This window comes from Pan paniscus, chromosome 1 (genome assembly GCF_029289425.2).
Source record: "Pan paniscus chromosome 1, NHGRI_mPanPan1-v2.0_pri, whole genome shotgun sequence".
NCBI lineage: Eukaryota > Metazoa > Chordata > Mammalia > Primates > Hominidae > Pan > Pan paniscus.
This window is the reverse complement of record NC_073249.2, coordinates 184,172,605-184,186,981: the sequence shown is the minus strand read 5'-3', so window position 1 is coordinate 184,186,981 and position 14,377 is coordinate 184,172,605. Positions and strand designations below refer to the sequence as shown.

The 14,377-nt window shown below is 42.2% G+C and overlaps 1 protein-coding gene across 5 annotated transcripts in view; it reads left to right on the top strand.

The window, feature by feature from the left end:
- Positions 1-14,377, top strand: part of CCDC30 (coiled-coil domain containing 30) — a 176,464-nt gene that overhangs the window by 144,257 nt on the left and 17,830 nt on the right. For all 5 annotated transcript variants that reach the window (XM_055094523.3, XM_034962696.4, XM_055094519.2 and 2 more), the window contains one exon: positions 12,359-12,500. In XM_055094523.3, the coding sequence (XP_054950498.1) occupies positions 12,359-12,500 (142 nt within the window). The remainder of the gene's footprint in view (positions 1-12,358; positions 12,501-14,377) is intronic.

Sequence of the window (14,377 nt, the reverse complement as noted above, 5' to 3'; positions counted from 1 at the left end):
CACTGGCCTTGTAGAATGAGTTTGGAAAGATTTCCTTCTCCTCTATTTTTCAAAATAGTTTGAGTAGGATTGGTATTATTTCTTTAAGTGTTTGGTAGAATTCAGCAGTGAAGCCATTGGGTTCTGGCCTTTTCTTTACTGGGGGACTTTTTTTTATGGCTTTGATTTCCTTATTTGTTATTGGTCTGTTCAGGTTTTAGATTTTTTTCATGGTTCAATCTTTGTTATGTTGTATGTGTTTAGGAGTTTGTTCATTTCTTCTAGGTTTTCCAATTTACTGAATTTAGTTGCTCATAATAGCCACTAACGATACTTTGAATTTCTGTGGTATTAGTTGTAGTATCTCATTTTTTGTCCCTGATTTTATTTATTTGGATCTTCTCTTTTTCTTAGCCTGCTAAAGGTTTGTTGATTTTAACTTTTCAAAAAAAAAACTTTTTGTTTCATTGATCTTTTGTATTGTTTTCTTCATTTCGATTTCATTTATCTCTGCTCTGATCTTTATGATTTCTTTTCTTCTACTAATTTGGGATTTCATTTGCTCTTGTTTCTCTAGTTCTTAAAGATGCATCATTAGATTGTTTATTTGCAGTTTTTTTTTTTTTTATGTAAGCACTTAACAGCTATAAACTTACTGCTTTTGCTGTATCCCATAGGTTTTGGTATGTTGTGTTTCCATTATCATTCGTTTCAATAAATTTTTCAATTTCCTTCTTAATTTTTTCATTGGCCCACTGGTCATTCAGGAGCATATTGTTTAATTTCCATGTATTTGTATAGTTTCCAAAATTCCTCTTGTTATTTATTTCTAGTTTTATTCCAATATGGTCAGAGAAGATGCTTGATATTATTTCAGTTTTTTTAATGTTTTAATACTTGTTTTGTGACCTGATGGTTTATCTTTGAGAATTATACATATACTGAGGAGAAGAAGGTGTATTCTACAGCCATTGGATGAAATGTTCTGTAAATATCTATTAGGTCCATTTGGTCTATAATGCAGATTATATCCAATGTTTCTTTGTTGATTTTCTGTCTGGAAAATCTGTCCAATGCTGAAAGTGAGGTGTTGAAGTCTCCCTCTCTTACTGTATTGGGATCTGTCTCTCTCATTAGCTCTAATAATACTCCCTTTATGTATCTGGGTGCTCCAGTGTTGGGCGTATATATGTATTTACAATTGTTATATCCTCTTGCTAAATTGACCCCTTTATTATTATATAATGACCTTTTTGTCTTTTCTTATAGTTTTTGTTTCAAAATCTATTTTGTCTGATATAAGTATAGCTACTTCTGCTCTTTTTTGGTTTCCATTGTCATGGGATATCCTTTTGCATCCCTTTGTTTCCAGTCTATTTGTATCTTTATAGGTAACATGTCCTTTTTGTAGGAAATGGATCATTGGGTCTTGCTTTTTAATCCATTCAGCCAGTCTATGTCTTTTGATTGGAAGGTTTAGTCCATTTACATTCAATATTATGATTGATAAGTAAGGACTTAATACTCCTGATGTTTTCTTATTTGTTTTCTGGTTGTTTGTAGTCTTCTCTTCCTTCTTCCTTTCCTTCCTGTCTTTCTTTTAGTGAAGGTGATTTTCTCTGTGATATGATTTAGTTTCCTTTTTATTTTTTGTATATATGTTGTATTTTTGTTGGTTTGAGGTTACCATAAGGCTTGCAAATACTATCTGATATGAGTTCACTGTGTCCGCAGCCAAATCTCAACTTGAACTTTATCTCCCAGAATTCCCACATGTTGTGGGAGGGACCCAGGGGGAGGTAATTGAATCATGGGGGCCAGTCTTTTACTGTGCTATTCTTGTGATAGTGAATAAGACTCATGAGATCTGATGGGTTTATCAGGGGTTGCCGGTTTTGCTTCTTCCCCATTTTCTCTTGCCACTGCCATGTAAGAAGTCCCTTTCACTCCCATCATGATTCTGAGGCCTCCCCAGCCATGTGGAGCTGTAAGTCCAATTAAACCTCTTTTTATTCCCAGTTTCAGGTATATCTTTATCAGCAGTGTGAAAACGAACTAATACAGTAAATTGGTACCAGTAGATTGGGGCATTGCTGAAAAAATACCCAAAAATTTGGAAGCGACTTTGGAAGTGGGTAACAGGCAGAGGTTGGAATAGTTTGGAGGGCTCAGAAGAAGACAGGAAAATGTGGGAAAATTTGGAACCTCCTAGAGACTTGTTGAATGGCTTTGACAAAAAATGCTGATAGTGATATGAACAATAAGGTCCAGGCTGAGATGGTCTCAGATGGAGATGAGGAACTTGTTGGGAACTGGAGCAAGGGTGATTCTTGTTATGTTTTGGCAAAGAGACTAGCACCATTTTGCCCCTGCCCTAGAGATTTGTGGAACTTTGAACTCGAGAGAGATGATTTAGGGTATCTGGTGGAAGAAACTTCTAAACAGCAAAGCATTCAAAACGTGACTTGGGTGCTGTTAAAAGCATTTCATTTTAAAAGGAAAACAGAGCATAAAAATTCAGAAAATTTGCAGACTGATGATGCAATAGAAAAGAAAACCCCATTTTTGAGAAATTTAAGTTGGCTGCAGAAATTTGCATAAGTAGCAAGAAGCCTAATGTTAATCCCCAAGACCGTGGGAAAATGTCTCCAGGCCATGTCAGAGACCTTCACAGCAGACCCTTCCATCACAGACACAGAGGCCCAGGAGGAAAAAGTGGTTTTGTGGGCCGGTCCCAGGGTCCCCATACTGTGTGCAGCCTAGGGACTTGGTGCCCTGTGTCCCAGCCACTCCAGCCATGGCTGAAAGGGGCCAACTTAGCACTTGGGCTGTGGCTTCAGAGGGTAGAAGCTTCAAGCTTTGACAGCTTCCATGTGGTGTTGAGTTTGTGGGTGCACAGAAGTCAAGAATTCAGGTTTAGGAACCTCCACCTAGATTTCAGAAAATGTATGAAATGCCTGGATGCCCAGGCAAAAGTTTGCTGTAGGGATAGGAACTTCTGCTAGGTCGGTGTGGAAGGGAAATATGGGGTTGGAGCCTCCACACAAAGTCCCTACTAGGGCACTGCCTAGTGGAGCTGTGAGAAGAGGGCCACCATCCTCCAGAACCCGGAATGGTAGATCCACTGGCAGTTTGCACCATGCACCTGGAAAAGCCACAGACACTCAATGCCAGCCCATGAAAACAGCCAGGAGGGAGGCTATACCCTGCAAAGCCACAGGGATGGAACTGCACAAGACCATGGAAACCCACCTTTTGCATCAGTGTGACCTGGATGTGAGACCTGGAGTCACAGGAGATCATTTTGGAGCTTTAAAATTGACTGCCTCACTGGATTTCAGACTTGCCTGGGCCCTGTAACCCCTTTGTTTTAGCTAATTTCTCCCATTTGGAATGCTGTAGTTACCCAATACCTGTACCCCCATTGTATCTAGAAAGTAACTAGCTTGCTTTTGATTTTACAGGCTCATAGGCAAAAGGGACTTGCCTTGTTTCCGATGACACTTTGAACTGTGGACTTTTGGGTTAATGCTGAAATGAATGAAGACTTTTGGGGACTGTTGGCAAAGCATGATTGGTTTTGAAATGTGAGGACATGAGATTTGGAGGGGCCGGGGCAGAATGATATGGTTTGGCTTTGTCCCCACCCAAATCTTATCTTGAATTTTGTCTCCCAAAATTCCCACATGTTGTGCAAGGGACCCAGGGGGAGGTAATTGAATCATGGGGGCCAGTCTTTCCTGTGCTATTCTCGTGATAGTGACTAAGTCTCATGAGATCTGATGGGTTTATCAGGGGTTGCTGCTTTTGCCTCTTCCCCATTTTCTCTTGCCACTGCCGTGTAAGAAGTGCTTTTCACCTCCCACCATGATTCTGAGGCCTCCCCAGCCATGTGGAACTGTAAGTCCAATTAAACCTCTTTTTGTTCCCAGTTTTGGATATGTATTTATCAGCAGCTTGAAAGCAAACTAATACACTATCTTATAGCTAATTATTTTAACGTGATTACAAATTAATATGGTTTGCACAAACAAAGAAGGAAAAAGAAAACTAATACTCTATACCCTAACTTCATCCCTCCGCTTTTAAACTTTTACTTGTTTCTGTTTATATCCTATTGTACTATGTCTTGAAAATTGTTGTAGTCATTATTTTTTATTGGTTTATTGTTCAGTCTTTCTACTTAAGAGTAGTTTACACGCCACAGTTACAGTGTTATATTTTGTGGTTTTCTATGTATTTACTATTACCAGTGAGTCTTATACCTTCAGAAGATTTCTTATTAGTCATTAACGTCCTTTGCTTTCTGATTGAAGTACTCCCTTTAGCTTTTCTTGTAGGACAGAACCAGAGTTGATGAAATCCCTCAGCTTTGTTTGTCTGGGAAAGTATTTATTTCCCCTTCATGCTTGAAGGATATTTTCACTGGATATACTATTCTAGGGTAACAGTTTTTTCCTTCAGCACTTTAAATATGTCATGTCGCTCTCTCGTGGCCTGTAAGGTTTCCACTGAAAAGTCTGCTGCCAGACATATTGGAGTTCTACTATATGTAATTTGTTTCTTTTCTCTTGCTGCTTTTAGTATCTTTTATTTTTGACCTTTGGAAGCTTGATTATTAAATGTCTTGAGGTAATCTTTGGGTTAAATCTTCTTGTTGTTCTATAACCTTCTTGTACTTGGATATTGATATCTTTCTCTAGGTTTGGGAAGTTCTCTGCTATTATCCCCTTGAATAAACTTCCTACTCCTATTTCTTTTTCTTTTTCTTTTCTTTTTTTTTTGAAACGGAGTCTCACTCTGTCACCCAGGCTGGAGTGCAGTGGCACGATCTCGGCTCACTGCAACCTCTGCCTCCTGGGTTCAAGCAATTCTTCTGCCTCAGCCTCCCAAGTGTGTGCCACCACACCCAGCTAATTTTTGTATTTTTAGTAGACATGGGGTTTCACCATATTGGCCCGGCTGGTCTTGAACTCCTGACCTCGTGATCCGTCGGCCTCAGCCTCCCAAAGTGCTGGGATTAGGGGCGTGAGCCGCTGCATGGGCCCCTGTGTCTTTTCCTACCCGCTCTTTAAGGCCAATAACTCTTAGATATGTCCCCCTATTTTTTTTTTTTTTTTTTTTTTGAGATCAAGTCTGGCTCTGTTGCCCATGCTGGAGTGCAGTGCCGCAATCTCAGCTAACTGCAACCTCTAGCTCCCGGGTTCAAGCGATTCTCCTGCCTCAGCCTCCCAAGTAGCTGGGATTACAGGCATGTACCACTACACCCAGCTAATTTTTGTATTTTTAGTAGAGATGGGGTTTCACCATGTTGGCCAGGCTGGTTGTGAATGCCTGACCTCAGGTGATCTGCCCACTTTGGCCTCCGAAAGTGTTGGGATTACAGGCGTGAGCCACTGTTCCTGGCTAGATTTGCCCTTTTGAGGCTATTTTCCAAATCCTGTAGGTGTGCTTCATTCTTTTTTATTCCTTTTGTCTTTCGTCTCCTCTGCCTTTGTATTTATTTTTCTTTTTCTTTTTTTCTTTTTTTTTTTCAGATGGAGTCTCGCTCTGTTGCCCAGGTTGGAGTGCAATGGCATGAACTCAGCTCACTGCAACCTCTGCCTCCCAGGTTCAAGCAATTCTCCTACCTCAACCTCCTGAGTAGCTGGAATTATAGGTGCGTGCCACCACACCTAGCTATTTTTGTATTTTTAGTAGAGACAGGGTTTTGCCATGTTGGCCAGGCTGTTCTCGAACTCCTGACCTCAGGTGACCTGCCTGCCTTGGCCTCCCCAAGTACTGGGATTACAGGCGTGAGCCACCACACCTGGCCCTGTGTATTTTCAAATAGTCTATCTTCAAGTTTACTAATTCTTCTGCTTGATCAATTCTGCTATTAAATGACTCTAATGCATTCTGCAGTATGCCTATTGCATTTTTCAGCTCCAGAATTTCCTCTTGATTCTTTTTAATTATTTCAATCTCTGTTAAATTTATCTGATAAAATTCTGAATTCATTCTCTGTATTATCTTTAATTTCTTTGAGTTTCTTCAAAACAGCTATTTTGAATTTTCTGTCTGAAAGGTCACATATCTGTTTCTCCAGGATGGGTCCCTGGTGCCTTGTTTAGTTCATTTGGTGAGATCATGTTTTCCTGGAAGGTCTTGGTACTTATAGATGTTCATCTGTGTCTGGGCATTGAAGAGTTAGATACTTATTATAGTCTTTGCAGTCTGGGCTTATTTGTACCCATCCTTCTTGGGAAGACCTTCCAGATATTCAAAAGTACTTGGGTGTTGTCATCTAAGCTCTACCTGCTTTAGGAGACTCCCCAAGCCCAGTAATGCTATGGTTCTTGCAGATTGGTAGAGGTACTGCCTTAATGGTCTTGGAAAAGATCTGGATGAATTCCCTGGATTACTAGGCAGAGACTCTTGTTCTCTTCCCTCTTGTTCTCTTCCCTTACTTTCTCCTAGACAAATGGAGTCTCTCTCTATGTTCTGAGCCACTTGGAACTGGGGGTGGCATGACACAAGTACCCTTATGGCCACCACTAGGACTGTGTTGGGTCATACCTGAAGCCAGCACAGCACTGGGTCTCTCCCAAGTCCTGCTGTAACCACTCCCTGGCTACCAGCTATGACCACTCAAGTCCCTGGGCTCTGCAATCAGCAGATGCAAAGCCAGCAAGGCCTATGTCCTTCCTTTCAGGGCAGCAAGCTCCCCCATGCCCCAGGCAGGTCCAGTGGTGCCATCTGGGAGCCAGGGACTAGAATAAAAAAACCTGAGAAGTCCACCTGGTGTTCTGTTGTATTGTGGCTAGCCTGGTACTCAAACCCGAAAATGCAGTCCTTTCCACTCTTTCTTCCCGTTTCCAAAGGTAGAGGACCCTCACCTCATAGCCACTACCATCACAGGCCCATGGAGAGTACTGCCAGACTACCGCCAATGTTCCCTTAAGGCCCAGTGTCTCCTAAATCAGCTTGTGGTGAATGCTGCCTGGCTTGGTACTCACCCTCAGGATAATGGGCTCCCTTCTGGCCCAGGGCATGTCCAAAAATGCTGTTTAAGAGCCAAGTCCTAGAATCATAGACCCCAGGAGCCTTCCTGGTGCTCTACCCTACTGTGGCAAAGCTGATACCTATGCTGTAAGACTAAGTCCCTTTTATTTTTCCCTCCAGTTTTCTCAAGCAGGAGTTTCACCCTGTAGCCACCACAGCTGGGAATGTGCTGTCACCTGAATCCAGCAAGTCTCAGAGTCTCACCCAAGGCCCTTAATATAGTATCTGAGTATCACTGCTGGTTACTCAGGGCCCAAGGGCTCTTCAGTTAGCAGATGATGAATCTTGCTGGGACTGGGTCATTCCCTTCAAGGGAGCGGGTTTCCTTATGGCTTAGGGTATGTCCAGGAGCTAGGGCCTGGAAAGGGGGCCTCATTACTCTGACCAGTGCCCTATCCTGCTGTGGTTGAGGTGGGCATGGTGGTACACACTTGTAATCCCAGCTACTCAGGAGGCTGAGGCAGGAGAATTGCTTGAACCTGGGAGGTGGAGGTTGCAGTGAGCCAAGATCATGTCACTGTACTCTAACCTGGGCAACAGAGTGAGACTCTACCTTAAAATAAGTAAATAAGGCCGGGGGTGGTAGCTCACGACTGTAATCCCAGAACTTTGGGAGGCTGAGGCGGGCGGATCACCTGAGGTCAGGAGTTCGAGACCAACCTCAACATGGAGAAACCCTGTCTCTACTAAAAATACAAAATTAGCCGGGCGTGATGGTGCATGCCTGTAATCCCAGCTACTTGGGAGGCTGAGGCAGGAGAATTGCTTGAACCTGGGAGGCGGAGGTTGCGGTGAGCCGAGATCGTGCCATTGTACTCTAGCCTGGGCAACAAGAGCAAAACTCCATCTCAAAAAAAAAAAAAAAGTAAATAAATAACATAAGCTATACATTGATTGGCAATACAGTGTTCTGTTTTTTTCAGAGACAGCCTTGCTCTGTTGCTCAGGCTGGAATGCAGTACACGATCTCAGCTCACTGCAACATTTGCCTCCCAGGTTCAAGCAATTCTGGTGCTTCAGTCTCCTGAGTAGCTGGGATTACGGATGTGCGTCACTACGCCCGGCTAATTTTTGTATTTTTAGTAGAGATGTGGTTTCGCCGTGTTGGCCAGGCTGGTCTTGAACTCCGGCCTCAAGTGATCTGCCCGCCTCTGCCTCCCAAAGTGCTGGGATTACAGGTGTAAGCCAACACGCCTGGCCAGCTATACATTATTCTTTGTATCACAAATTTCAAGAACAGAAAATAATGAGTGAGGGAGCTAGTCAGAAACAAAATGATTTTAAAACAGTCACCCCCAAGCAAATTCAGTTATAAAAAGTCTGAATGAGGGCAGGTAATGACTGAAGTTCTATACTCTTGTCTCTGGGCCTGATGAATTTTGCATGCTTCACATAGCTCAGACTGCTCTGAGCTATTTTTCTTTTCTCAGTATGATTGATTAAATCCTTGGCCATTGGTGGTTCAACTCAACCTTCATCCTCTCCCCTCCCTGAATGATAAGGGTATGCACCTGGAAGCCCCAACTCTCTAATCATACCTTAGAATCCTGAAGCTCTCTAAGGGCCTCCAGACACCAGTCATTTCATTAACATACAAAAGACACTTATTACTCCAGAGAAGATTCCAAGGACTTAAGAGGTTTTTTTGTTTTTGTTTTTTTCCACCAGGAAACCAGGAGGGAGACCAAATCTATCTTTGTCAATGTCACAGCCTCCCAGGCCAGTCTCCGTGTCTCATATCTGTAATCTTAGCACTTTGGGAAGCTGAAGTGGGAGAAACATTTGAGGCTAGGAGTTCGAGACCAGCCTGGGCAACATAGCGAGACCTTGCGTCTACTAAAAATTGTTTTAAAAGTTAACTGAGCATAGTTGTATTAGTACTTCTCATGCTGCTAATGAAGACATACCCAAGACTGGGCAATTTATAAAGGAAAGACATTTAATTGACTCACAGTTCAGCATGGCTGAGAAGGCCACAGGAAACTTACAGTCATGGCACAAGGAGAAGCAAACACGTCCTTCACATGGTGGCAGCAAGGAGAGGTGCTGAGTAAAAGGGGAAAAACCCCTTATAAAACCATCAGATCTCATGAGAACTCACTCACTGTCAATAGAACAGTATGGAGGCAACCGCCCCCATGATTCAATTACCTCCCACCAGGTATCACCTCCCGTCCATGATACATGGGGATTATGGGAACTACAAGATAAGATTTCGGTGAGGAGATAGCCAAACCGTATCAATAGTGATGCACACCTCTAGTCCCAGCTACTCAGGAGGCTGAGGTGGGAGGATCACTTGAGCTGGGGAGATCAAGGCTGCACAGCAAGACTGTCTCAAAAACAAACAAACAAACAAACAAACAAACAAACAAAAACAAAAACATTACAGCCTTCCAGGGCAAAGGGACATTTGGCAATGTCTGGAGACCATTTTAGTTGTTACAACTGTAGGAGGTGCTACTGGCATCTGGTGGGTGGGGGCCAATGATGCTACTAAGCATTCTACAGTGCACATTATAGCCTTCCACAGCAAATATTTATCAGGCCTAAAATGTGAACAATGCAGAGGTTTGTTTAGAGTTATTTGGTGTAATCACATCTAGTAGGTTCAAAGTGAAGCTTCTCCTTAACTTTAAAGAACAACATTCTTTTTGTTTGTATCACACTCATGCACCATGAGGTTTGGCTAGCGGTAGTATGGATGCTTTAATCTATTTTCTTGTTTACTCTGATTAGATATTATAGTAGCTTGAAATGGTAACTTAGACTTTTGTTTCTTTGGTTTTTTAAACAGCTTTATTGAGATATAATTCAAATATTATACAATTCACTCGTTTAAAGTGTATAGTTCAATGGCTTTTGTCCATGTTTTGATTGTTACCACAATCAACATTAGAACATTTTATCAACCTAAAAGAAACCCCATGCTCTTTAACTATCACTCTATCCCCAATTCCCTTCCCACCACCAGACTAGGCAACCACTAATCTACTTTCTTTCTCTCTAAATTTGCCTATTACTGACATTTCATATAAATGGAGTCTGTTGTGCCTGGCTTGTTTTACTTAGAATAATGCTTTCAAGGTTCATGTTGTAGCATGTATCAGTACTTCCTTTCTTTTTATGACATTGTATGGATATACCGTATTTGGTTTTTTTTGTTTGTTTGTTTTTTGAGATGAAGTCTCCCTCTGTTGCCCAGGCTGGAGTGCAGGGGCGCAATCTTGGCTCACTGCAACCTCTGCCTCCTGGGTTCAAGTGATTCTCCTGCCTCGGCCTCCTGAATACAGGCGCCCGCCACCACACCCAGCTAATTTCTGTATTTTTAGTAGAGACGGGGTTTCATCATGTTGGCCAGGCTGGTCTTGAACTCCTGACCTCAAGTGATCCACCTGCCTTGGCCTCCCAAAGTGCTGGGATTACAGGTGTGAGCCACCGTGCCTGGCTAGATATACCCTATTTGTTTATCCACTCATCAGTTGATGGCAATCTGGGTTGTTTCCACCTTTTGGCTGTTATGGATAATGCTGCTATGAACATTTGTGTATAAGTTTTTGTGTGGACATATGTTTTCATTTATCTTGAATATATAGACCTAGGTAGAATTGTTGGGTCAAATGGCAACTGTAGGCCAGATGTGGTGGCTGGCGCCTGTAATCCCAGCACTTTGGGAGGCCAAGGCGGGCAGATCACAAGGTCAGGAGATTGAGACCATCCTGACTAACACGGTGAAACCCCGTCTCTACTAAAAATACAAAAAATTAGCCAGGCGTGGTGGTGGGTGCCTGTAGTCCCAGCTACTCGGGAGGCTGAGGCAGGGGAATGGCATGAACCTGGGATGCAGTGCTTGCAGTGAGCCAAGATCGCACCACTGCACTCCAGCCTGGGCAACAGAGTGAGACTCCATCTCAAAAAAAAAAAAAAATGGCAACTCTATGTTTAACCACTTGAGGAACTGCCAGGCTGTTTTCCAAAGAGACTATACTATTTTACATTCCTGCCTGCAGTGTATAAGGGTTCCAATTTCTTTGCATCCTTGTCAGCACTTGTTATTATCTGTCATTTTATTCTAGCCATCCTAGTGCGTGTGAAGCAGTATCTCATTGTGCTTTTGATCTTCATTTCCTTAATGGCTAGTAATGTTAAGCATCTTTTCATGTGCTTATTGGCCATAACTTAGATGTATCTAAGAATCAGAGTCTTGAAAGTGACCTATATGGAACTGGCTTTTAGAAGTCCAGATTCGCTGGGTGGCTTATGCCTGTAATCCCAGCACTTTGGGAGGCTGAGGCAGGAGGATAGCTTGAGGCAGAGTTTAAGACCTGCCTGGGCAACATGTGAGACACCCATCTCTACAAAAAATTTAAAAAATTAACCAGGTGTGGTGGTGTGCACTACTTGGGATGCTGGGGTGGGAGGATTGCTTGAGCTCAGGAGGTCGAGGATGTAGTGAGCCGTGATTGTACCACTGCACTCCAGCCTGGGTGACAGAGTGAGACCCTGTCTCAAAAGAAGAAGAAGAAGAAGAGGTCCAGACTCAATGCAAGGACTGAGAACAGGCCAAGCCATCTGGAAATTAGATAAGATTGAAGGGAGTATATCACTGTCCAAGATACAGCCAAGAACGAGGAAATTTTAAGTTAATGACTGAATTAGTGGAACAGGAGTCAGAATTTAGATGTCAGGGATAAAAAAATCAGTTATACCACAATAAAAAAATCAAGGAGTTTCCTAAATTAAACTCAGATGCTAAAGTTATACCACAACCATCAGTACAAGACCAAGGTAGTCCAAGTGCGGTAGCTCACGCCTGTAATCCCAGCATCTTGGGAGGCTGAGGCAGGCGGATCACAAGGTCAGGAGTTCGAGACCAGCCTGGCCAATATGGTGAAACCTTGTCTCTACTAAAAATACAAAAATTAGCAGGGCATGGTGGCGGGCACCTGTAGTCCCAGCTACTCGGGAGGCTGAAGCAGGAGAATCGCTTGAACCCAGGAGGTGGAGGTTGCAGTGAGCTGAGATCCTGCCATTGCACTCCAGCCTGGGCGACAGAGCAAGACTCCATCTCAAAAAAAAAAAAAAAAAAAAGACCAAGATAAGCCAAATACTTGAGTCCACAGCAGTAGTTAAAGCTGGTGTTATATAGGGGGTTATCCTTGGCCCACTCCCTGAAATGGAGGGCAAGAAGATGTGAGGCAGGATAAGTATCCACATCCGGTGCCAGTTCCCTGACTTAAGCAAGAAGAGGACACCCAAGAAAGGTGCATATTGAGGATGCAAAATAAATTTTAACTGTGTTCAGATGTGTCTAAACTCAAATTTACTTTTATAGAAACTATAATGAGAAACATCACCAACAAAAAGTCAAGCTTCAAAAAGTCAAGTATCGTTTAACTAATGAAGTAGAACTACGAGATAAGAGAATTAACCAATTTGAAGATGAAATTGGAATCCTGCAACATAAAATAGAAAAGGTGAGGAAAAAATAAAAGGTGAAGAGCTCACTGGTAATTCCCATGGTCAGCCATTTGGAGAGAGCCTTTTCATTTAAAAAATTATTTGAGACCCCTTCATAGTCCTCGTTTTCATTTCTTTTCTTTGCACCATCTTTCAATAAGTAATTCTTTAAGCCCTGACCAAAAGTACATAAGACTCCTAGTGCTGCTACACAGAATTGAATACTGAAAATACTCTGTACTGCCAACTTATGATCAATGTCTTTCTTCAGATGGAAATGCCTTTTCTTGAACACCCCGGAGCACAGACTTCCAAACCACTCTCAGTAACTCATTTCTGCTTTGTGGAGCCCTCATTTTGCCTCAGACTTCAGTGTCAGTTTTAAATGGCAGTGAAAATAGGTGATCCTTACTCCTTTATCAGTCCTTGCCTTCAAGCTTTTTTATGTTTGTCTTATTGCCCTTGTGACTTAGTGGTGGATGAATAAACAGGAAATGGGACAGATGAATAGAATCAAATGCAGAATGGTTGTGGGATTATTAAACTATATAAATTCAAGATGGAGAGTAACTGACTAGGCCAGTAAGGTTTTCCCTTCTTGGGATCACTAGCCCTTTCAGAATATTGAGAACTCTATCATCATTCCTAAAATATTCATTTCCACACTCAACAAATTTTTATACCACCACTGTGTGCCAAGGATACCATAACCATTAATGTAATTTCAGTGATTCCATCAACTATCCTGGGACCCTAGGTCAAGAATTCCCAGACTATACACAATAAAGCATTTTTGGAATATAATAGGTGGGTCACAAATATTGCATTCTTAGTTTTAAAAAATTGGCTGGGTGCAATGGTTCATGCCTGTAATTCCAGCACTTTGGGAGGCCAAGGCAGGAGGATTGCTTGAGGCTAGGAGTTCAAGGTTACAGTGGGCTATAATTGTGCTTATAAATAGCCACTGCACTCCAGCCTGGGCAACATAGAGAAGCTCTGTCTCTAACTAAAATAAAAAATCCTCTTGATACTCTAAACTATAGTGAGAGAAGAAAAATAAGTTGGATTTTTGCAGTCCTCCTTTTTTTGCCATTAATTTTTCAAACTTTTAGAGACTGAGATCCAGCTTAGAACTAGGAAAAGACTATGGAAAGTGTATAAAAAAAAAGTAGTAATCCATTTTAATAGCACCCATGGGCAAAAAAAAAAAAAAAAGAAAGAAAAGAAGAGGCAGGGCACGGTGGCTTGCGCCTGTAATCCCAGCACTTTGGGAGGCCGAGGTGGGCAGATCACCTGAAGTCAGGAGTTCGAGACTAGCCTGGCCAACATGGTGAAATCCCATCTCTACTGAAAATACAAAAAAATTAGCCGAGCATGGTGGCACACGCCTGTAATTCCAGCTACTCAGGAGACTGAGGCAAGAGAATCTCTTGAACCCAAGAGGCGGAGGTTGCAGTGAGCTGAGATCATGCCATTGCACTCTAGCCTGGGGAACAAGAGGAAAACTCCATCTAAATAAATAAATAAATAAATAAAGAGTAAGAGAAAGAAAGGAAAAAAAAAGTAGCAACCCTAGTTCATGGGTCCATCAGACATATCATCAGCCTATTTCTATATTATCAGTTCTTTTTCATACTTTTGCATTTTGCTTCTAGGCCAGAAAAACAGTCTTCTGCTTTCAACAGGCATGCTAGCTTTCTTCCTGACTACACTGGGTTGAATAGCATCCCTCAAATTCATGTCCTAGAACCTTAGAATGTGACCTTATATAGAAATAGGGTCTTTGCAGATACAATTAGTTAAGTGAGATTATCCTGGATTAGGGTGAATCATAAATCTAAGATGATTGCTGTCCTTATAGGAAGAGGGGAAAACACACAGACAGACACAGACC